Source organism: Netta rufina, assembly GCF_964035555.1.
Source record: "Netta rufina genome assembly, chromosome: 24".
Taxonomy (NCBI): Eukaryota; Metazoa; Chordata; class Aves; order Anseriformes; family Anatidae; genus Netta; species Netta rufina.
The window spans coordinates 1,362,205-1,386,929 of NC_140148.1; the positions used below are offsets into that span (position 1 = coordinate 1,362,205).

The 24,725-nt window shown below is 41.6% G+C and overlaps 2 protein-coding genes across 2 annotated transcripts; one reads left to right on the forward strand and one right to left on the reverse strand.

Moving 5' to 3' along the window:
• Positions 1-4,907: 4,907 nt before the first annotated feature.
• Positions 4,908-15,186, reverse strand: DUSP3 (dual specificity phosphatase 3). The gene is made up of 3 exons (XM_084301173.1): positions 15,048-15,186; positions 9,741-9,967; positions 4,908-7,356 (listed from the first exon to the last, which is right to left on the reverse strand). Exons 1-3 carry the CDS (start codon positions 15,167-15,169, stop codon positions 7,151-7,153), a joined length of 555 nt encoding a protein of 184 aa, XP_084157299.1. The 5' UTR covers positions 15,170-15,186; the 3' UTR covers positions 4,908-7,150.
• Positions 15,187-15,321: 135 nt separating this feature from the next.
• On the forward strand, positions 15,322-22,473 carry LOC311218530 (ras-related protein Rab-18-B-like). Its single transcript, XM_084301237.1, has 7 exons — positions 15,322-15,448; positions 15,536-15,591; positions 15,935-15,996; positions 18,108-18,180; positions 19,106-19,224; positions 20,035-20,101; positions 20,976-22,473. The coding sequence occupies exons 1-7, from the start codon at positions 15,384-15,386 to the stop codon at positions 21,146-21,148; spliced, it is 615 nt and encodes a 204-aa protein (XP_084157363.1). The 5' UTR covers positions 15,322-15,383; the 3' UTR covers positions 21,149-22,473.
• The last annotated feature ends 2,252 nt before the right edge of the window (positions 22,474-24,725 follow it).

Here is a 24,725-nt window from a genome sequence, read left to right on the forward strand (position 1 = left end):
ATGGCAGGCTAGATACATAAATCAGAAAGAACCTCATGTTTTAGGAAGATTAGATACCGAGCTCCTCATAGCTCCTGAAAGCAAATGTGTGCTTAGAGCAGTAAAGGGACACTTGAGCATGTTACTGCAATGTTTGTCACATACATCCTCGTGAAAATATTTCATGTACGAGAGATTCCAAAGTGATTCACTGAGCTTCAGTAATTTTAAAGATTACTCGGAATGTCAATAACAGCCTCTGACTTCTCCTCTCTCTCTCTCTGAACGCTGAAAACAGTTGGGGCTGTCTGGTTTTTCCTTATTACTGTAGGGAACTCGTTACCTAAGGCTTACATTCCATTCTGACAATTCCCCTGACCCGGCAGGGAAAACAGGTGTCACCAAATTTAAAGTGGAGGTGGATTCTCCCTTGGTGTGACCCTGATGATAAATAATACAAACAACAGTAATGACCGGAGGACATTTCACCTCTTTGGCCTTCCACACTCACAGACAGACACACACAGAGCAGACACATTGCTGCTACTGCGCTGGATGAGCTTTAGCCTACCTGTTCTGGTGGTCTTTTCCTAAAATACCAGCATCTGAAATATCCTGTGACATGCTTTCTCTCCTACCCCTTCTCTCTGACCAACATCAGAGAGATTAGCAAGTCTTGGAGGAGCCTTCCTTTCCAAATCCTCCACAGAGTCTCTAAAAGCAGTGGGGCATTGCGGTGCTTACAGCTGCGTGCACTCACCGTCTCTCCTCACCTTTCCCCTTCCCACAGCCCAAATCTTATTCTACCAGCTCAGGAGCTACACTGTTGTTAGGGGGCATGCAGCACACAGTTTTCTTCATACATAACATCTTTCTGAACAGCCAGAATGTGATTCTTTAACACAATCGTTGTCACACAATTTGCCTCAGATGTGCTGTTTCCTTTCTCCCTATAGTCAACATCAACAGCACTGATGAGCTTTCATTAATAACTTCCTCTTTTACTCTAAACAGTTAATGATGGTCTGGCAAGCCCGAATACTGAGCCATTGCAAAGGTTTTTCCAAGTATAATTTCCCTCACTTCCAAATAAGTATTTTTGGCATAGAGCTACAGGTGAAATCAATTCAACACCAGGGGCACACAGCTTCACGGGGCATCACCCGATTGCCCACCAAATCAAAGGGTTTCTGAAGGACAGACAGCAGCCTGGAAAGCTGTGGAATCAGCCTTGTAGGATTTGTGTGGTTTCTATTTTTGTTTATTTATTTCTTCCAAGAACAGGCTAGACTGTTATATGTATTTCAAGTTATACTTGAAATCGTGTATGATGATTGCTTGAGCTCTGCTTTCAGGCCTTATAATATAGATATGTCATCTTTTTCTTTGTTTGTACTGAATAAGGAGGTAAGAATGACCAGGAACTTAACAGGGTTTGTAACTTGTTATTCTTCTTGTCAGCCAGGAACACCACCAGGACAGTGACCTTCTCCAAAGTGGCCCCACACAGCTCACGGCTCTGCAGGATACGGCCAAAAGGCAGAACGGGGGAGCACGAGAAAGTTAAGTACTCACAGTCACTGAAACTTTGCTATTTGTTACCTTATTTAAATGTATTTGAAACTGTATGTCTTTGCCTGTCAAAGCTCGGTTTCTTTTAATTTCTTTTCATGTAGTGTCTGCATGGAGAATGTTTCCAGAAGTTATCATTGTCAGCCTAATCCTACTACAAAGGAGCAAACTCACAGTAATCTCTTCCCAGATAAAACATAAAAAAGTTTCTTCAGGTAGTTTCTCTAAGTACTTAAACAATCCCCTCTCTTAACTGTCTTAACATTTATCTGTATCACCCAGTGGGGAAATAATACGAAAACTATGAAAGTCAAAACCAGAAGCTATATTTAGCCTCTGGCTTCAAACCTCTTGTCCACGATCCAGGAGAGCAGCCTAATAGAGGCAAGAAAAGAATCCAAATCCCATAGACATTCAGATTCCTTAACTACAAACACATTCTTCCACATCCTGTAGCTGCTTGCCTGCTCACAGCACTTTCTGAACCAAAGCAAGGAGAACAGTCCGGGCTGTGGCCCCCATGAACAATTGATTTTTGCTCTCTTAATGAAGCGCAGGAGAAAAACCACAAAATATTTGTGACTTATATCAAAGGACACTTTGAGAATGACCTGAGTTTGGATCCACTGTAATCAGAACTGGGATACTGTTTTCTGAGCTGGAAAAACACCATCCTTAGCGTTGCTAATAAAGAATCAGATATGTGATTCTATGCTTCTAAATTATTAAGGGATACAAGGAGGGAATTAACATCCTATATTCAGCCTGAATCCCTTGCTGCTACTTTCTTGACTCAAGCCTTGGTCCTAAAGTGCTTGCATTGCATCGCTGTCCTGGGAAGGCATGCCCAGAAGAAACAGTTTCTGCAATTGGTTCAGTCCACATGTAGCTCCTGGTGCCCACCAAGCACCCCCATTCCCTATTCCTGGCCTAGGAAATGGGGGTGCACGGTCCCATTAGGCATCCACGCACAGTCTGAGCTCATCTCTGAACTCTGGCTCTTCATTTACACTTTGCCCAGCAATTCTGTTTCTGAAGAGCTCGTTTGCTTCTCAAACACTTCTTTTCCTAAGATGCTGCTAAGTCACCCTGCCCACGTAACTCTTGTCTCCCAGGAATTCAGCTGAGCCACGTCCCTTCTGCATGCAGCAGCCCAGACGCTGTGATATGGCTTCTAAGTAGCCAAGAATAAATGGAATCTTATTATTGTCCCACCAGAGACCAGCAAATGCACTGCTAAATCATTCCAGCAGCTTGCCTTTCTGATAAGGGTACATCAGATTCCCACAACAGCTCTGCTCAGGGATGGAGTGATGTCTGCAGAATGAATAGCAAGCTTACAGCTCCATCTGGTGAGTCAGCTGGCCAGCAACCTTGGCATGCTGGAATTAAAATACATTAAAAAAAAATAAAAAATCCCTCAACTGAATTACTCTCACAACCTGCATTTACAGGGCTTATTTCCAAAATAGAAGAAATGAATAGTTTGTCCAAAGAATGAGAACTGGAATATAATTATTGCCTATTCAGAAGTTACCAAAAAAAAAAAAAAAAAAAAAAAAAAAAAGGAAATACAACTGTCTCCATACAGCAGTTTCTCTGACACCAACTTAATGTTAGGTCAATGCCATCATAATTGTCCCACATTTTTTGTTGCTTTTTTTTCTTTCTTTTTTCTATTTACCAGAGTGGTTTACATTTAAATGTGTTTCTAGAGCTCCAGGGATATGAGAATACATCAGAGAAAGAACAGGGGTTGTGAGAATCCTGTAGAACAGCTGACAAAAATGAATGACATGGAAAATAAAATCTGTTTCAAGTTAAAGACAGGCTTTTTCTCTCTGCTAATGTCCATCTGACCTTTATATGATTTATAGATTTTAATAATCGTTTAAGAATGGTATTGTAGTCTTCCAAATCCAACTCCTCATGAAAAAATAGCCCCCAAAACAAAACTACTGGGTCCCGAATGCTCATCCGGGTTCCGAATTGTAATGCCATACGCAGGATGCCTTAGCTAGCACAGGAATAAGGCCACGAATGCTTACTTATAAGTCCTTTTAGCTACCTCCTCAGGCCTGTTCTATTTTCAGATCGACTCATTGGCAGAGCCCAGAAAGTAATTTTAGAAGAAACCTCTGTGCTATACTAAGTGAGATTCCGATAGTCAGTCCCTCTGTGCTAAAACTATTAAAATAAACTAGCAAAACTAATAAAAAAAAATAGGAAAAAAAAGTTCCAGTACTAGCATCAGAGATTTAACTAGTTCTGGCCAAAAGAAGACAGCTCAGTAAAACTACTTAAATGATGATAATAAACATTGCGAATATCCTGTTGTGTTTTTTTTCTTGTTCAGCAGGAGGAAGCATCTGACACAAGTTTGTCTTTCAGCTCCAGGACCATGTAGTGCTGTCACACAGAGTGCTTTTCATCCTCAGAGCCTTCTATGGAGATTAATTCTCCTGGCACCAGGAGAGGTAAGCCAGATATACTCCTGTCTGGGAGAAAAATGTGTCCAATGCTAACACAGGCTCACGGCTGAAAAATGGAATTGGAATACAATGTGTCACAGCTGCTAGTCTTGACTCTGGGTGCTGTTAATTCTAATTTAGAAAGGACTTTGCAAAATGTGTGCTTTCCAGCAGTGCCCCATTGCAACATCCTCTCCTTTTGCAGTTCAGAGGAGCATGCTACATGCAACATGGTTGCTGCCAAGGGGGTAGGTGTAGTCCTAGCTGCAGGACCAAAGAAAGGGTGAGGATGCACTCAGAAAATGTTGTTTTTGCTTTGAATTTTATTTCTAGGATATAAACTTCTCTCCTGAGCTTATGCAACGGCTGAAAGACTTAGCTCAGCACGAGGTACAGGGCGGATTTGTTTTTACACATATCATCATTTTAGAAGGCTTATTATGTAGCTGAACTTTCTTCTTTGTTCCTTGCTATAAAATGACAATAGCTCTCGCCCCCACTGTTCCCCACTTCCTAAGTTCTCTAACTCTTAAGTACAAAAACCCCAAGTTATTGCATTTTCTTGCATTGTGCTGGATTTGACACGGTAGCTATCTTTGTTCTATGACAGATGCAAATTTTACAGAGACCCTACTTAGCCTATTCCGAAAGCAAAGCTAGAAATGGTTTCATTACTGAGTCATCCATCAGTAACACACAATAGGATATACGGTCTCAGAGCTCGGGTTTTTAAATCAAATTGAAATGGTGTTTTCTTTATTTAAATCCACCAACTATTCCAAAATGTTTGTTAAATAAGCTTTGTTAGACTCAGATAAATGGACCAGAGTATCACCAAAGTTACCACCAGAAGTAAGCAGGGACCTCCCAATTAAAAGGGCATAATGAACATAAGAACAAATTCCTTTATTTTTGATGTGGCAGTATTTCTTGATTTGTCAACACTTCATACAGTTCATTATAGACTTGTAGAACTGTACAAACACATCACCACATAGCAAACAGACTCCACTTCAACAAACCATTTTGTTTTTATTCAGACAACTATTAGCCTTTTTGTAGTCTGTGCAATGGTAACAAAAGACCTAATGCCTAATATTTTCTTAGCTCTTTAATGGACGGGAATTTTTAAGTTCTATGTAACAGCTCAAAGCCACAGTGCATGCACATCGATCTCCTCTTTTTTTTTATTTGTAGCGTGGACAGGCATTATGAATATATGGTGTGAGATGAGACAGGAAAAAGATCTGTGCCCACAGTAAAAAAAAATTAAGAGTGTGATTTGTAAATAAGACTACAGTATGGATGAAATAGAATAGAATAGGTAAGGCCAGTATTCCTATTCCAGAAATTATGTAGTATGAAAGTAGTAACCAGGAATTTTGAAGCAGCAAATCATTTAATCCCAATACAATGGGAGAAAGCAATCAGGTATGTAATTAGCCAGTGAAATTTACTACAGCTCATTATTACTGAGCCATTCTGCTTCAAAGCAAGCACTAAATACTGGCTGACTGTAGGAAGGTGAAAGGAAACAACCCTATGTACGCCGAATGTTCTCCAGTTGCCCCTTTAAAGGCCACAAAAGGCAAAGGGCTTCTTGATTTGGCAGTTCCCATCCTATGCAAGGAAAAAGAAATAAGTCCTGTCTTCAGCCAGAAGAAATACATCTGCAGTTTAATTTCAAGCAAGTTATATAGCTATATAGGTAGCAAAAAACCAAATCAACTAGAAGAAAAACAATGTATGTCCTTTGTGATTCGTTGTTTAGTGAAATGAGTGCACAAAACTGGCTCTGGGTTTACATGGATTACTAATACAATAGTGTTTCTAGTTAAAATAGTGTTTAGGTTTTAAAATTTAGATCTACATAAAAGCACAGAAAAGAAAGGAACACAAACATCTCAGGGTTTTGTCAGTTTAACCAACAATTCTAGGTTTGCAGTGGGAGATCCTCTGCATGAATAGTGCTACACTAACTGACAGGCACACACACCCCGAGTCAGGCATACTGTAAACAAAGCTTCCTCTCCCATCACTGCAATGACTCATTTCATCTCCACGTCAAACAGCATCAAGACGTGATTTATTTTAATAAAAGGAAACGTTTCCTGTTCCACGTGGTACGTAACAATGTTCATTTCTATTTAATGGAACCATGCAAACAACGAAACGAGTCAGAGTGTACCAACAAACTGTTCTGTAAGCACATCTGTACTGCAATACTGGAAGGAATCTATGTATGTGATCGTTCCATTCTGCATTAATAAACAGCAAAAGCAAAGGAGGGAGAGAGACTGTAGTTCAGTACAAACCTCAGGAGCCCTTGTATTCTGATACTTAGGACTTTTTCACACACCCAGTGCAAGCACTCCTAAATACAGACATTATTTCTTCCTTGCTGAAGTCTGATCCTCAACATTTACTCAACATTTTTTTCTAGTATGAGTTTAAAACAAAGATTAAAAAAGCATTTATCAGACTTTCATGTCAATCACAACAGCAAGAGGTACAAATAGTCTTGGAAATACAGTGTGCATCAAGATCAGGCGCTACATGGCTTTACTACCACACACTGTGTATTGCATATATCCACACTAAACACAACACTGCATACTTCATTTCACAAGAGTGCACCTGTGTATTTGCATATATGCTTCTCCATTCCTTGAAGCTCCTACACTCAAACTTTAGGCACCTGTGTGCATGAAGAAGCTTTGGAAAACACAGTACTTCAATTAAGAGTGAGAGATGTGTTGTGGCTCTCAGAAAATGGTGCTCTGGTGGGAGAAAACACAAAGCTTAATGAGACAATGCAATGTCAATGCAAAGCACGTGTTATACGGTCTGCAAGGGGGCTCTGAAATACTTGAGAAAACAGCTGTTATCACGGGAGTTGCCCCTCCAAACACACCTCTTTATTGCAACAGCTCCAAGACTCAAGTGACACCATTTGGTGCCATCTTGAAAGACAGACCTACGGTTTGAGAAAGACACTTTCACTAGGTAAGAGCAGGCTGTCTGTCTCCCTCACATTCTGTGGCTTAGCTTGGGGGTAGGGAATCTAAAGCACTTAACACATCCTCTGGTGATTTGAGAAACTTTCAAAAATACTAGAGCGCTCTGTTTTAGGGCTTCAGTTTGCCCTCCTTCACTAATTGCTCATTTAGCTGGCAAAGCTGCCTTAGAAAGCCATCATTAGGGCCAATCTCTCGCTTCTGCCGGACAGTGACCAAAGCAGACTTGACATCCATGTTCTGGCGAAGCATGAGGTAGGCGATGACCAGGGTAGGAGAACGGCTGTAGCCCTCACGGCAATGCACAAACACTTGTCCTGCAAGGAAGACAGGTCACAAGGTGGGTTATAATGGAATATGTGATTGAAAGGCAACATGAAATAGCTAGGATGTAAAGCGTAATAATTAGTTCTTCGGTAGCTTGAGGACTCTAAACTCAGAATGCTGCCAAAGCTATGTAAAACTTGGAAGAAAGGGGCTATCATAGTTGGTTGCTACTGTCTGTCATCACGAATAATGCAGAAAAACCTAGTTCTACATCACTCTACTAAAATGTATTTGCTACCATATTACAAAGGCCAACCTGTGCCTGTCCATTTTTCTCCTATCTTTGTATTTGAGAACAAATCCTGCCCCTAAAGATGACCAGTACCAAAGAGCATATATAAATAATGCAGTTTAAAATACGCTCAAGACAGCAACAAGCTGTTTGTCATACTCTGCATCTCTTCAAAGACATCCAGCCTTTATGGTGCACTGCTGGCAATTCTTATGCTAACCCCATGTTGGATCCTACCTGGCTACTTCTCTGGCTGTTTCTGAAGTCACACTAACACTCTTGTAAATGAAACCACTGATTATGCAGCAACAAGAACCAGGAGTATCTAATCACACCACTGCCAGCACCAATAAAATGCTTCCAGCTAACTGATTAGGGAAATCATTCCTCATATTTATTGGGGAAATGCTGTAGGTTGGTGTCCAACAAGAATTAAGCAAGCCACTAATCCCCTAGAGAAATTTAACTCATTTTTATTGTTTCTCAGCTGTGTCCTCTTTGACCTGCTTTTCCAAACATAAAATACAGTCCCAGGCTACTCTCCAGGGCAAATTCTTTCTCGAGACAGGAGAACAGATGAACTGTACATACACTTTTTCATGATGACCACAACTTGCTCTGAACCACACTAGCAGAAAGCCTGTTACCACATTTGCTCTGAGCTGCAGAGCCTTTGCAGCTCAAGGCAAACCTCTAATCAGAAGCAAGTCAAACAGCTAAAACAATTTATTCTTTATATTTCCTGAGGGCCTGTAGCCATGAATTAGCAAGCTTTAGAGATCCTTAAACAGGTTTGTAGAAGAGAATTTATTTCCTGTATACAAAAGGGTTTCTAACCTTCCTCTGGGAAAGGCAGCGAGTCTTAGGGGCTGTCTTTAGTAGAGCAGACCTGCCTTCATTTAGCTACCTTCCCAAACTTCATGCAGCTACACTGCTAAAACAAAACTGTGGGAGACAACACCACTGCATCCCTCATTGCTTCGCTGTCCTTACTCTACACCTCACTGTCAAACAAGACTATCCAATTTCAGTAGGGAGTTAATCTTAAAACTGGCTCCAGCGTCACCCAGCCACAAGTTTGCTCTTTGTCTACTGCAGTAAGAAAATAGTGGCAGGTACTGTAGACAATATTAAGGCTGAAAGAATCACCAAGTAGAACTGGTACTGTAAATTCAGATCCATTCTGCAACTATTCAGAGGACTGCGATGAGTTTAACTCAGTGGGAACAGTCATGGCACAGCTGGCACTGTTAAAACTCTTCTTCCTGCTGCAGCCTGTATCACTTGGTCAAAAAGCAAATTGCAAGAGCTGTATGTTAATTCTCAGAATTTTTATACTTTACCAAACTGGAGGTAAAATTTCTCTCAATCTGTCCAAAGCACATCACAGCTCTAGCTCCTCTTTTGCCCACTTTCTTCTTTCACATTCACTCGTGAAGCAAGAAAGAAATCAAGCATATGTAGAAATAAGTGGTATGCTGAAACAGTCAGACACGAAACACTGTCTGGCCCACTGCACTATGTCCTCAGATTTCTGCTCTGAGGAAACTCTAGAAAAATGTGGCAATCAACAACACTGCAAATATCATCTCCAAGCTTCCTGGAATGCTAGGGAATAATGAGGTAATTGTCACACGAAATAATAAAATAAAAAATGTTAAGGTTAGAGTGTCCATCCTTACTGTACATTTGGAAAGAAAGCACATAAGAGGTTGTGTGAGTACTCTACAGCAATGCAGTACCTGTATCATTTTTGTCTCTAACTTCTAGTGTTCTTAAACAACATTTAGATCCTGCATTTATTTTCTGGATTTTTCCCATGATTTACCATGTCTAAGGAAAAATAAGGACACATCTTCCTAGACAAGTGCTATTTTAGGATGCAGTTGCTGTTTCACTTTGCAAAGTCACCCCTACAATGACAGACTTCCACTTAACATATACTGGACGTCCACAAGTACAGACAGAAGATTGTTTTATTGTGTATTCAGGTGTCTTTGATCCCAAGTCTTTATCTGAATTACTGACTTGCCTGTTCAGCTGAAAATCTGAGCAACGAACCATTTTAAACAGTGAAATAAATGACTAACACATATGCAGCGCACAGAAAACACGGCAGAAAGACATTTCAGTTTGCCTTACCATCCTTCTGGGAAAGTGCTTTCTCAATAAAATCAGCTGCCTCCTCAAAATAGCGACTGAGGTTAAATTCTTGTGTATCGTTAGCTTTAATGCCATGGTATCTGATGCCTGTGCCTTCATAGAATTCTGCATTAGTGTTCACATGCATGAACGACTTCCCCTCTGCTGCATTCAGAACATGGGTTATCCCCAGGCGCTGCAGCTTCGTAATGTTCTTGGCTATGAACCTGTACGATAAAAAGTGTCAAGAAAATGATTAGAACTCAATGAATCTCCTCAGTATTTATGATGTCCCCAGAAGCTAACCAAAAGCTTTTATTTTTCTGTTAATAGATGCTAAATACACAGTGCTCCAATTAGCCGCATATTCTACATCCACAGAAGTATTTAGAGCCCCAGTCACTAATTGTACATGAGAGAAGGCTGCTTTCTTGGCTGATAACTGAGCAGAGAACATCTGAAACTTAATCTCTTAGATCCTACTAGAGCATTAAGTTATTATTCTTTCCAAACATAAAATTCTGACCAAATTAAGAAAGTACAGGAGGTAAGAGAAAGCCCAGGATAGTCACTCCCAAGATTAACCACTATCTACATACGCTAATTTAAGAGCCAGTTATAAAAAGCCTCTGCTGCCTACGACCACTGCTGCAAGGGCCAGGTAGCAGTGCTTGCTACTCTAGCGGATGGTCCGAACGTTCATTTTATCCGAACTTTGCTTTACATAAAAAATAATACATAAAGGAGATCTAGTTGATCACAGCGTGTGGTTGCCTAGTAAAATGTGAGCCCTCTGGTCAACACCGCAGAAAGTGACAGGTTTTATTTCAGAGAGAACTCAGTTCCTGCACTCTCTATGAAAAGATGTAGCCTCAACAGACATAAATGTTTTTTGTGTTTGTTTGTTTTCTTTTTTTTTTCTTTTTAAGGCAGCTTTCACTGTGTGTTACTGGATATGGAAAGAGAAATCTTAGAAAAATCTCCCCAAGGCTCAATTCATAAGCTGCAAATTCAAGGAATCTTAATATTAAGCTCAGCTAAGCATTTGTGTATTATATTTTTGGACAAGTTTCTAAGGAACGGCAATGCACCTCAGGGTTTTGGCTGGACACCTAGCAATTTTTTTAAAAATTAATATAACGCCCAAATGAGTTAGTCTGCATTTATACGGATCTCCGAGTGTCGTGCGTTTGCTCACAATTTGCACATAATTCAAGGCTATATGAACATCTAGAGCGTTCCTTTTCTCCTAATGACTCTTCACCCCTTAAATTATAAGGTAAGCACTCGAATCCTTATGCATGAGTGAAGCTCCCACATTTTCGGCTCTCTGTGCCAAACAACTATGGCAATGGGCCAAATATCTGCAAAGAACTTCATTACCCAAACAAATGTTGACAGATTTTTCCATCTGGCAGGACATCATCTGTGCCAGGGGACAAGTACCAGTGCCAGGGGAATTCTGCTTGCAACACAAAAGTAACTCCTACAGGGCAAGGCCAAAACAGAAAGCATTAATTCAGTTGCGAGTTCCTATGTTTTGTCTGGTATAAGTAGCAGTAGGTAGATGGGTACATATCTGATCCTGACTGGGAGCAGTAGGAGCTTGTGTCCAACGACATGGCTGAGTCTGGCAACACAGTTCTGGCTCACCTGGAGGCAACCACATTCTCAGTGAATGATTTTTTCTGATTTATAGCCGATTTCCTTACGCAGCTGTTGGTGAAAAACAGAGTATTTGTGTACCATTTCTTTTTCTCCTTCCCCACAGTCGGATCTCTCCCTAACATTTCAGTCCAGCTGCATGGTGTTCAGTGGTGAAGTGCTAGCTCCTACAGGTAGTAGAGAGAAGCTAACATCAGCCTCTTCTGTTTCCCCAGGAGAATTCATGGGACCTTGTCTGTTCTCAATACAGAAGTTCCCTGTTCCTCACCCTGTAACAGCATTAAGAAGTGTTTCTTTGAGTAAAGATGAACAATTTTACCAACCACAAAACACAATTCTTAGGAAATGGTGCATCTGGAATTAAGGGTACGTGAGGCTGTAAAGGATTGCCGTATGGCATTATCCATGCACCTGGTCACCTAAGCAAATAAACCAAGCGAATAAACCTAAATAAAAATAACAAATAGCAAATAACCTAAGCAAATAAACCAAATCCTTAATATGGAATAAAAAACCATCCGATAACACATTTTAATTTCTACTGCTATGTTCATGTGAAATTGCTTCCTCACCACTTCTTCCCTTAGAGTCACTCAATTTAATGTTAATTCTGGGAGAATGTCTTTCATGCTCCTTACAGCCTGCCCCTTAAGAACAAATAATTGCTTCGTTCCCACACACTTGAGCAGCCAGAAAACTCAGGTGTGTCATCTGCCAACCTGATAAAGATGCATGCTGTCCAGCCGTCCCAGTCATTGATTAAGATGCTACACTCAAAGACATCTTGACTTTTGCAGTAATAGGAAATGATTTGTACTTCTGACATATTCTGAATTGTCTTGCTGTGCTGTTGCTTGGAAAATAAGTAATTGTGCTAATGTCACCAATATCATAATTCTTGTTTTAGAGATAGTACATTTTGACTCATCTTCAGGAACCTTGTCTAATCTCTTTGAAAGGTTAGAACTGTCTACTGTGAGATGCAAACACATTATTTTCAAAGTACTTTATCATTTTATCTCTGTGTTTCATTAATTATAACTTTTATGTATTGCACACCAAGATGCAGTACCTGACAGATAAATTAGCATCTGACACTCTGACCCAATTTAATCTCATCCTCTTTAATGTCTCAGCACTGTCAATTTTATCCAAAGATGAGTCACTCATATGGAGAGCCAGCAGCACCCCTATGCAAAATATTTTAAATAGCTTTGAACAGAAGTTTCTGAATCTCACTCAGACGTTTTACTTTCTTCCTATGAATTCCTGCATAAAGCCTGTTCAAATTTTATGGCTTTTATGCCAGATATTGGGACTCCAATCTCCCCACATTCAAACTCTCCACAGATGTGGCTAGTCTGTAAATTCAGATTGTTACAAAATCTCTGCCATCTGTAGCCATAAATGGGGCCTGACATTGCAAAAGCGTTTGATCCGTCCAAGTCAAAGCAGAGATCTGAATGTCAGAGCTAATGACCGCATTACTTTGTTCTGCTGGACTGCTCTCCCTGACTTCCCTGTAGCACAACGCAAAGTGCTTCCAACAGCTCCTCAGAGATTTGCTAAGAAGATTTGTGCAACAAAGGCCAAACCCGAGATATGAGGCGAGTGCCAGTCTGATGCATACTGCACCGAGGCGGCTGAAAATATGAGCTGTACCTCAAGCTCTGTGGAAGGAACAAGACAGACTAATGATCTGCAAATACGGGGCCCAAACAACGCTGAGGCTTTTTTCTTGTGCACAGCAGTAAAAGCCTTCTTGATGCCTTGCACACTGCTGGGCCCACATATGCACAAAGGCTGACAGGCCGCGTGCAGCGTTGGTTTACTCCCCCAGCAGTTCGTGGATGAATGAGTCAGGTCATAAAACCAGCTCTCTCGTTAGCCTTAACACAAGGAGAGTACAGGAGAGGGACACGGAGCTGGGACTGGCACAAGAACAGACCTGCACAGCTCGAATTTTTGCAGAATGACAACTACTATAGCACAACCCCGTTTGGTACAAAAAACCCTCTTAAGAGCTGGTCTTATCTCCCATCTGGGGCTATCAAATTCAGCCTGCAGTGACCGAATCGCAATACACAGCCACGCATTCAGTTACAGCAGTGCATTATCTTAGCTCTTTGTGGATGCTTCACATATATTATTGCTTACTAAGGCTCGACAGATGAAGTAGGTTGTTTGTTCCCACTGTGAAACGTTTTTGGTTACTTCTTACCTCTAGCTGTCCTCCCCAGTTCTTCAGCATCCTTTTAAAAACCCTGACAGTAGAATCAGACATCGTCTGTCAGTCCACCCAGCAGTTAAACTGTTGTCTTGCTACAAATTTCGCTAGTGCTCAGGATGACCTTGATTGTCAATTATTACATAAAAAGTCCTTCTCTGAGCTAAGGATTTCCAACAGACATTTTCCATCTTGGAACTTACATATGCATCCGCCATTATTATGCAATCTTGAATCTAAATATATTAAAATCCGTAGTGTATAATTAGACTAATTTACTGAACAATGAAAACTACCCTCTAGTTGCTTGCTACCCTTAAAATTATTTTTAATTATTTACTGCACAAACAACTTATTTTCAGACCCTGTGGGCAATGGCTTCATATCTTCAGGTAACTGCTAAAAATATGAAGAAGGTGGTTGTCAGCAGACCATTATTTGGGTCCTATCTCTAGATGAGTGTGTCCCACATCAACTGGGTGTGACCAAGGCCAAGTCTGGTTTGTCTTGGGAGAATGTTAATGAAAACTGATGGGTTTGACTTATGTTTCTGTAGGAGTTAGAAACTCCACGTAAGCCTGGGAATCTGCTGTTCAAGACACATATCAAGAGGGCAAAGACAGACAGAGAGCCAGCAGGAGATGATGGGAATGGAACTGCTAACTGAAAGAACCTTGGTGCAAAAAATAAACATCACATGGCTGAGGGAAGAGTGGTTGGTGAACCCTGAACAAGCTTTTCCCCTTTTTAAGTGCTTTTATCCTAGCCACATCTGTAAGCCTCTGGCTCATGTCTATTGCTATTTAATTGAGGTTAGTTAGGTCTTTGAGTGCAGAAGCATTCATTTGACCAATCGCTGCCTGGGGAGGGGAGGCGATTCCTATTAAACCTTTGCCTTATGTCATTTTGCACATGGTTAAACTGCGACCTAACATGCCCATGGCTCCTTGGCTCGTTCTTCTCGTTCCACCTCTTTCCTCTGGCTCAGGGTCATTGCACTGGCTTCAGACACGGCTCCAGGAGATGCTCCTGCACGTCCACCTCGGCCATCCCGGCTCTCCTCCCTGTTCCGTGCGGGTTGGCGGCGCTGACCACGGCGTACGAGCAACATTAGGAAAACACCGGGAAGAAATAAAAGCCCGGCGTGCTGGCGTAACCTTGCTTCATCTCTCTGCTACCTCAGAGACACCAAACACCTCAGCGGGTGCCACTTTGGGGCTGCAACTTCGCCAGGCTCCACCACCAGCAGCAGCCCCCAGCCGGGCCTCGCACCCTCAGCCTCCCGGAGGCCCGGCAGATCCCAGCACCTCACCCCAGGCCCTAACACCCCCACCCCGGCTCCGGCTTCCTCACAGCCCCCCGCAACCCCTCGCAACCCCTCGCGGCCCCTCGCCTCGCCTCGGGCCCGCACTCACGCGTTCCCCACGTGGATGCGCGGCACCACCTCGTTGCTGTGCGCGCTGGGCAGGCTGTAGCAGCCGCTGCCGTTAGCCAGGAGGTCGTTGAGCTCCTCCACCGAGATCTCGTAATCGGACATGGCCTCTAAACCGTCCCCCCCCCACCCTCCCCCTTCACCCCCTTCACACCGCCGGGGCCTCGCGGAGCTCAAAGCGGCTCGGCCGGGGCCCCGGCCCCGCTCCGCCCCGCTTGGCACCGGCCGCCGCCCGGTAGGCGGAGCGCCCCTTCCCCGTCAGCTGGTTCCGCCGGCGGGCAGCGGGCATTTGGCTGCGACCCCCCGGCTCGGGTGGGAGATGGAGGCCTCGGGCCTCACCCTCAAGCTGCTCCTGATCGGGGACAGCGCCGTGGGGAAGTCCAGGTGAGGCCTGGAGGGGGTCCGGGGGGTGCCTCCCCTCAGCTCCTCCGGGCACCGGGCTGATTTCTGGCTTCTTTGCTTGCCCCGCAGCCTCCTGTTGAGGTTCACAGATGGCTCGTTTGAGCCCTGCCTGAAGCCCACTATCGGTGAGGCTTGGGGGGGCTGTGAGGGGGTGGTGGGGTGGTTATGGGGGGATTAAGGGGGCTGTGAGGGGAGATTAAGGGGGCTGTGAGGTGGTGGTGGGATGGTTATGGGGAACAAGGGGCTCTGTGAAGGGAGAGGGGGGCTGTGAGGAGGTGGTGGGGCGGCTATGGGGGGGAATAAGGGGTTCTGTGAGGGAAGAGGGGGGCTATGAGGGGATGGCTGGGGGCTATGAGGGGAACAGGGGGCTCTGGGCAGATGGCAGGGGGCTGTGAGGGAAGAAGGGGGCTGGCTGTGGGGCTGCCATCCACCCAGTTCCTTCTCATAGGTCTTCTTCTCATGTCGCAGGTGTTGATTTCAAAGTGAAGAAAATGGTGGTAGATGGCCACGCAGTGCAGCTTGCAATATGGGTAGGTTCTGTTCAGGACAGATGTGGGAACTTCTTTTTTTTTTTTTTTCCACCCTCTTCGCTAACATCTGCATGCTGAGGTTGTGCACTTGTGGTGCCAATGTACATGGGGTATAAAAGTCAGTCTTGAAAAGGTCAGCTCTTGACTCGCAGCATTGCTCGGAAGTACACCTTTTTCCTGTTTTCTTAGTCTCTTAGAGTCTTTATACACGCATTTATATGTACGCCACGTTTGTCAGACTTAACACAGGAATTGGGGGGCGAGGTTCTTATAAAACACAGATAAACGCTTTGTTGCTCTGGTCTGGAGATTTCCTTCAGTTCCAGTAGAGATCAAGTGCTCATTCCTGCACTTACACCTCTGTAAGTGGTAATTCTAACAGTAATTCTGTTAGACTTATGAAGATGTGGCCTTGCAAGAAAGGCAGGTATTGCGTGCCTGTATGACCCAAGACAGACAACACTCAGGTCGAGTCAATTGCAGAAAAGTGATGTTTTGGTGAATGTTTTGCATGATTTCCTGTAGGGACTGTGCTGATACACACTCTGTAGCATATCAGAAACACTCCAGACACTTTATTTTGGTTAAAATGATGGAAACAAGAGTATAATTATGAACTATGTAAAGGTTGGTCTGGATTTATTGGGAGACTTCAGCATTTGCCCTGAACTATATTTCCAGAACGCGACAAGTGGGAAATCAGATTGCAGCTATATTTTCAGGCTTATTTATAATATTGCTATACCTCCATGTGTACTCTTCTAAATGGAGTGAAAGAGCCCTAGAAAGAGGAGACTTTATGTGCATGGTCATAGGTATTTCAGAAAGAACACACTATTCAGGATGAAGTAATTGGGACTTCTGAAAGGACAGCAACATGCCTTGGGCTGGTATTAACAAAACTAAGTATCAAGATGGGCATTATTTCTTTGTTTTCATTCACACTCTGTACAGAATGTAGAGCAAGAGTATTGAAGTCATGGTTGGTCTAGCCAGTGACTGTGTGTGTTGGCTGTATTCTCAACATGCTGCGTGCAAAGCAGAAGCTTTGCTGAGAGTAACCAAGAAATGTTTGGCCTCATAATTACCCAGGGGTGTGCCTCCTTGCTGGGCAATGAAAAGCAGGGCCAGAACCTGCACAAGTCGTATAGCTGGAAAAGGCACTTTGCAGCAGTCTGTAACAGCATCAGGAGAAACTGGTAATTAGGGGCAAAAAGCAGGGCAGTTGTGTGTGTTAAATAAAAACTCCAATGCATGTACAGAGCATCAAGGCTTTTACTTTGTTATCCACATGTTCATGGATACCTTGGAATATTCTTAGTAAGGATGCCTGAACTAAGTCAATATATTGCTGGTTTTAGTCTCACTCCCTTTCTTTTTTTTTTTTTTTTTTTTTTTTAATACAGCAAAGTAGAAATAAATGATAACATAGCTGTTAGTCTGTCTATTGTAATCTGTACATATTCTTCTCTGTACAATAATAATAATAAATTGTGTAACTTCTTCGCCTCCTTGTTTGTTCTGTGGGGTTTTGAATTTCACATTGCACATAGGAACTATTTGAAAGATTCATGAGAGTGTGACATAATGCAGTAATAATTTAATAAAATTACTTCTTTTAAATTTCTTGCCTGTTTACAGTCTCATTAAATTTGGAATAGTTCTAACTGAATTTTCCTTTCCTGTTTGGAAGGAACAAAAGGTGCATTACTTCTTGGGGGAACCACCATTTCTCCTTTCTTAACTTGAAAACCAGTTACTCCCCACCTTGTTCACTTCAGCTGACTGTTAGTTGACTAAACCCAGCTGCTTGGCTTGCAGGAATAATCTTTATTTCTTTTACATCCCATTTACTTAGTTGTTGTCTCACTCGTGGTACAAGTATCTGTGCTTCTCACTTTAACCTTCAATCCAGTCCTCTCCAGGCTTTTCTACCCCGTATTTTCTGTTGCTACTGCTGAAGTTTTCTGACTGCTTCCCTCATTCTGTTACGGTTTTGTTTGTCCTTGATGGTCAGAAAAATGTTATTTTGTGTAATTTAAGTTACCTTTTTTGTTCTAAATGTATTTTTTTTTTTGTATATGTGTTTGTTTGTTTGTTTTTGCCTCTAGGACACAGCAGGACAAGAACGCTTTAGAACACTGGCTCCCAGTTACTACCGAGGAGCTCAAGGGGTTGTTTTAGGTAGGAAGCATATGGATGAGAAACACGATTGCAGAAGCGTGGTCTAACTACCTAAATGTACATGTTGTTCCTGTGATTCTCAGTGTTCTTTACAGCATTTCTGAATTGTTAGTTCAAACACTGAATATGCAAAACTACTGGCAAGAAATAATGATTCTTTAAAATACTTTAAAATAAAAATACAGCAGTGTCACTTGGCAAGGGATGAATTATCAGCTTTGTAATAACTGTTCTGGTGAATTTCTGGTCATAAGGCACATTGTTTTTTGTATTTTGTTTTCTCTAATGTCTTTATTTTTTATTTTTTGTTAGAAACTGTGATTAGAATATGTGATTACCATAAAACATGAGGTTTACAGCTCGAATTATAGATGGCTACTCCTTTTCTGTGTAATTACCAATTTAGAAAAAGAGAGCAGTGTTATTCTCAGGGACTGTGACAGCTGAACACCCTGCTGTACAAAATATTCTTTCTGGACATGATGCAGCTTTTTTAACTTTAGTGATTAAATGAATGCAGTTATGAAGTGACCAAAAAGTCACTTTTTGCTAACACCCAGAATGGTGTTAATTAACAGCAGTGCATGCATGTAATTATATTTTAAATGAGGTGAGAAAATACAGAATATTTTAAATATTCTGTGTAGCCCAATTCAGAACTAGCAACAGGTAAAAGACTTCAGCTGATTTCCAGTCACAGATGCGTTGCAGAGATGCTTATGTTCTGTAATCCCTGGTGACTTTGGGTGAGAACAGCCAATATGTTCCAGCTCTGGAAAGACCATATGGCTGCATCTTTCTCCAATTCCCTAATACTGCTTATTATTTGGGGCAATATGAGATAGTAGGGACTAAGTTCTGTCATGATGAAGTAAACGTTGATCAAGGTTCTACATCTGTTAAGCTCCTTTTCCTCTGTTACCAGTGTATGATGTTACAAGAAAAGACACTTTCACAGGACTAGAGAGCTGGCTGAATGAGCTGGAAACGTACACCAACAAAAGCAACACTGTGAAGATGTTAGTTGGCAATAAAACCGATAAGGTCAGTTTAGAAATGCATCATCTTACTCTTCCACTGATTGCTCAGTCATGATGGAGTATAAATGGGTGATAAGCTCTGAAACTAACAGATCTCTTGAGTGAGGAGGTGATATGCTCTGTAACTGAGGAACCTAGGCTAGGCAGGCTCCATTTACTACCTCATTTGGGAAGCAGATCTTGTTAGCTTCCTGGAAATGCTACTGGAGAGATGCAATTAATGAGGGTGATTCTATGAACGGAAGTCACTGCATATATCTGGGTGGTTTTGACATATCTTAGATGCTTGCAGCTTAGTGAAATGTATTTCACTCTTGCTTTACTACAAGAGGTTTCTAGTGTAGCTATCCTGAACTATGTAACTGGAATTTTTATCTGGCTGCATGTCTGTATCGAGTAGTAAATGCTACTAGTGTCTTGAGATTTTGGTGGCATTATCCTCTTTTGCCATCTTTTTCAGTTATCTTTGGTCTGCTTCTTCAGCTATTTGACAATTAAAGCCTCCTTTCTGGCATGTACCTTGCTACCTGCTAATTTAGAAGATAATAATACATCTATTTCCTGCTAATCTGATGTTGCTGCACTTCAATTTGACCCTCCTTCATTGGCTCTGCCTAATAGCAGTAGTTCTTTGCAGCTTTTAAGCTGACTGTAGAACAGGGAAAATCCAGGTGAAAATCCATTGCTACATGGCTTTATAGACTTTCTCTTTCTTTTCAGCCAAACTTCAGTTCTGCAGTGGTGCTTTTCCAGGGAGTTCCTAAAACTGGCAAATGTAGCTTATTTTAGTCATGTTCTTCATTCGTCTCTGCAGCCTGATCGTGAAGTAGAGAGAAGAGAGGGACTCCAGTTTGCTAGAAAACGCTCGCTGCTTTTTATAGGTAAGTAACTGTGCCAAAAAATTGGTAAGTTCATGTATATATTTTGGCATCAATAAATAAGCTGATTTCAGGTCATCGTTTTGTTTTGTTTTGGAAGTGAATTTGGGTTCCTGTTGTGGCAGCAGTTCCATATGCATGGCTGTAGGTTTTATTTTTTTCAGAGATGCTCTGCACTGACTGTAATTGAAAATACTTTTTGCTGAAAGTGAGATTTCCTTCATGTACTGTGTAGGCATGAGTTCTATATTTTCTTGAACGTTTTTTAACTCAGAGTCTTAGGGACTGAAATCTCTCTCCTAAGTAATGCTAGCAGGGACCACGGATATTTTTTTTAATTTCCAAGTTTGTTGCAGGGACATAAGACAGATATAGTGCTATAATATTAATAATATAATATTGCTTAGACAGTAAAATGTATGATGTGGAAAGATAGGGAACAAATTGTGTAAAATAGGCACCTTTTAGGTGAAGTTTCTTAAAAGATTTGGAGAAGGATCTATAGCAAATACATGGGGAAAAAAAAATTGCTATTCCTTCTGCTTTCTGTGTTTCCCAACTTAGTTCTGGAATAATCATCTCATAGATATGTTATTGCAACCTAAGAACAATTCCTGTTTTCTAGGAGAGAATGGGGAATGGTGGAAGTTTTCTGGGTGGAAAAATTAGATGCTTCAGACAGATGGGATACATTTCTGTTTATCATTATCAATGTAGGTGTGCCGTTAAGGGATAAAGGAGATGAGGTTTACTAGATGAAAAAGTTACAGTCTTCTCTCTGGTCCTAAAAGAACTTTTTACAAAGAGGAGTGCTCTGCAAATATGATAAAAATATTATTTTGTGTTCTTTTTTCCCCTCTCTTTTCCTTTCCCCCAGAGACAAGTGCCAAAACAGAGGATGGAGTGCAGCATGCCTTTGAGGAACTAGTCATAAAGATCCTGCAGACACCAGATCTTTGGGATAAAAACACAAAGAAGCAGGGATTCCAGCTGATGGAATCTTCGCAGAAGGAGAAAAGCTTATGTAGTGCATACTGTCCACTTTCTTAAATCTACAGGTGCCTGTTCTGTCCAAGCTGAGTAGACTGCTGAAATATATACTAAGAAATTTCAGGCACTAAACAGTGCCTTGTTTGACTTGCCACCAATTGTGTGTAGATCTGAAAACCAAGCTGATCAGCAAAATACTCTTTTATTCCGTAACAATTTACTTCTCAGTTATGTGCCTCTGATATCTCCAGATATCACGCAGGTATTACGCTCTTTTGATAACTCAGATTTTTCACTAGTAAATCATAGTGCTTCTTATATTATGCTTTTGCAGTACAGCAGCCAACATGTTCCTTTCCTGACATTCCTGCTTTAAAACAGTATTCCATTTTGGAATATCAGTGAAAAGCTTATCTTGCCCAGAATGACAATGGAGTTTCTCAGGCAGCCAGCTTCGCTTTAATGTAGTTACCAGTCAGGAGTCAACCTGAACAGTGACTTTGCTTTTCCATTTCGCATAGTTTTAAGCACTGGAAATTCCTACGTGCCCCCAGATAACAAGCTGAGGTGCTACTAAATTTTAGGGTTATAGTATTCACTATAATATTCAGTAACATTCTGCAGGAAGAAAATTCTTCCTCTGCAGTACACTGTAGGTTATACCTTGCTGCTCTTAAATACCTGCATTTCAGAGTCATCATTTTGGGCCAGCTTACAGTGTGGGTCCTTCCTTTAGTTTTCCGCAAACCTGTGTTTCTGCCCTCATTCAGCAACTGCAGGGCTAAAACTGCGTTTAATATCGATTGTCCACCAGGAAGAGTCTGTTGCTACCAGATAGCTGCCTCTTCTTACCTTCCCTCCATCCCCGTTGGACTCGCTGCCTTGTCTTGAAAACAAGCCTTGAGTCATGGAAGATGCTAACCTAGATTCTGTCTGCTCTTGGTAGCAATGTCTCTAGGAGACTTCTGGTTTGGGTGCTTGCAACAGTGTAAAAGTAACTGTAAAAGTAACCAAAAACGAAAGGTGACCAAAAATTTAGGGACAGCATTTAAAATATAAGCTGCTTGTAAGCAAGTGACAAAGCCAAAGACACTCTTATTACAGGACATTGTTGAATTGGAACAGAAAAGGTTAGCCTTTCTTAGGATGGGTATATCTTGGTTCATTGCTATCTCGTTAAGTTACATTATTCATAAGAATGTTTTCCTGACTAACACCACTACTGAACCACTGTTGAAGACAAGGTGTATAACTTTAGCTTTACTTTGGAACTATTCTAGCTTGTTCTCTATACAGTGCTCTTTGGAGCTGTTTTCATCTGTGAAAAGTATGTGCATACAATTCTTTCTGGAGTAAGTAAATAAAATACCTGCCTTGTGTTTTTACATCTGTTTCTGTTTGTTTTGCAATGAATATAAGTCTGTTTGTCTTGCACTGGATATACATGGCTGCATGGATGGAATATGAATTCTATGTATTTCTCTCTGCTGAAACCAGTGTGAGGAGGAGGATGATGTCAGAATTTGTAGTGGCTTTTAATGTCTTTAGCAATGGAAAGCACATCTGGTTGCAGCTACATGAAGGATGCTTCTTATACCACATCCTGGTTTCAGTCTGTAAAGTGTCCCTTTAGAATGATGTTTATACTTTTGAGTAAGTACAAGAAAAAGCAGTTTCTGCTGCCTTGACTAATGGCAGCTGGATAGGCCTTCTGCAAGCAGTTCACAGAAGGTAAGGACTCATCAGTGAGCAAATGTCTATGAGCAAAATGCGAGTGTGTCATAATGCAAGATTGTCTGGAATCTCCAGGTATCGCTGTAAACAGAACATGGACAGACAAGACTAGGAAGTCAAGTTCAGAAGATGGGAGGCCGTGGCAACTATACCAAAACCACAAAAACAGGTGGGAAGGCTGGGAAGGAGACAGTCATGAGACGATTGAGATGAATGGCCTCTGAGCAGTAGGCTGTAAAATGGTCCTGGTGCATTCTCCGCTCTTTGTCTATTGTTCTGGTGATGGAAATGACTTTGCAGTGAGCCTGTCAACAAGTTAGTCACTTCTTTCCTATGTTTCCTGGGGTTTAGGAAGAGATGAGAGAGAAGACTACATGTAGTCCTGTTGAATGTGGGTGAAATTGCTGAGCTTTTCTGTGCTACAGTTGATGTCTGCGTTCTGTAGAAGGACATTGTGCCCTTAAGTGAGTTCTTTTTCTGAAAGAATTAAACAGCTGGCAGCCTGTTTAAAAGGAACATAATTTCCCTTTACATCACGCTTCAGCTGGCTGCAAATGCAATCCCACTCAATGGAGATTTCCACTATCATACTGGAAGGGAGGGGGGAAAAAACAACAGAACCCAAACCCATCTTGATTAGTTTATGGAGATGTTCTGCTTATTTATAGTCATGAGCATAACTTCTTGAGGGTAACAAGCTATAGGAACTGGTCTTTCATTTGATTCTGAAACGGTCAGGTCTGAAAGTGGTAATGTAGATATCCACACCCATTCTTAATGGAGGCTACAAGAAACACATTGGCAGTCCCAGATTTACAAAATGAAATGTAAACTTGGGTGTTTAGGCATGAGTTATTCCTGGTACGGAATGCTTCTGTACAGTACAAAGGGTATCACCTGGTTGTCTAACTTCGTTTTCCTAACCTTAAATTTGTTGATGAAAGCAACATCATAAATTTGATAGGTGGCATCACTAGAAGTTACTATACTCTTGCTGTAACATCAGATGCTAGTCTGTGCCACAATGGAAGTCCTGTAATGAACAAATTGTTCTTGCAGAGATGGGCACGGTGCAGTGCTTAGCCTATTCTGTCATAGGTCCAAATTGCAAAGAGCTGTGATAACTATCTAGGTGCTGTTGACTACTTGAATTGCAGTAACAAGCTGCAATGTGGCGTGTTTTAAAAACTATTTCACCCCTATTCCTGTCAATAACTTTGTGTGTTGTTTTTTTTTTTTTTTTTTTTTTTTTAATACAAAATGATATTTTCACTGAATACTAGTAAGCATCTTAACCTGTAAGTTGAACGGAAGTGGAAAAAATAGCAGTTGCCATCAACATGAAGGGTTTGTAGAGATCCTGCTGGGAAATTCCAGTCCTCTTCACTGCTAGATGCTAGTTAGCATGTCATGAAGAGGACTTGCTGAATTTCTGTGTTTTCAAACAACTGACTTCTAACGAAGCTTGAGAAGAAAAATCTTGATCCATGTTCTTATTTTTTTTTGAGCAGAAAACTCTTTAAGCAATATCACAGCTCATCTACTGTGAGTTGAGGTGCAATATGTCTTGTCTGGCACATAAACAGGAAAAATTAATGAACAGTGGTTAGGGAAATGTGAAACGGCTACTCCCCTTCCTGTCTGTGCAGGTCTGAAGCATTGTTTCTGTTTCTACTGCTTCTAAAAAAAACCACAGCAGACCTGCAGTGCTTTCCCCAGTGAAAGCTGTTTCACTGTTTGTTGGGGAATGCTGGCAAAGGAAAGGCTGGATGAAGGGATATGGGGCTCAGTAGCTTTGCTTCACAAAACTTTTTCACTTAAAACATTTCTTCTTTTCTCCTCCTTTAAGGAAGAACACGTGTGCGTAAAAAACTTTCACATGCACAGACCTGGCAACATGTTA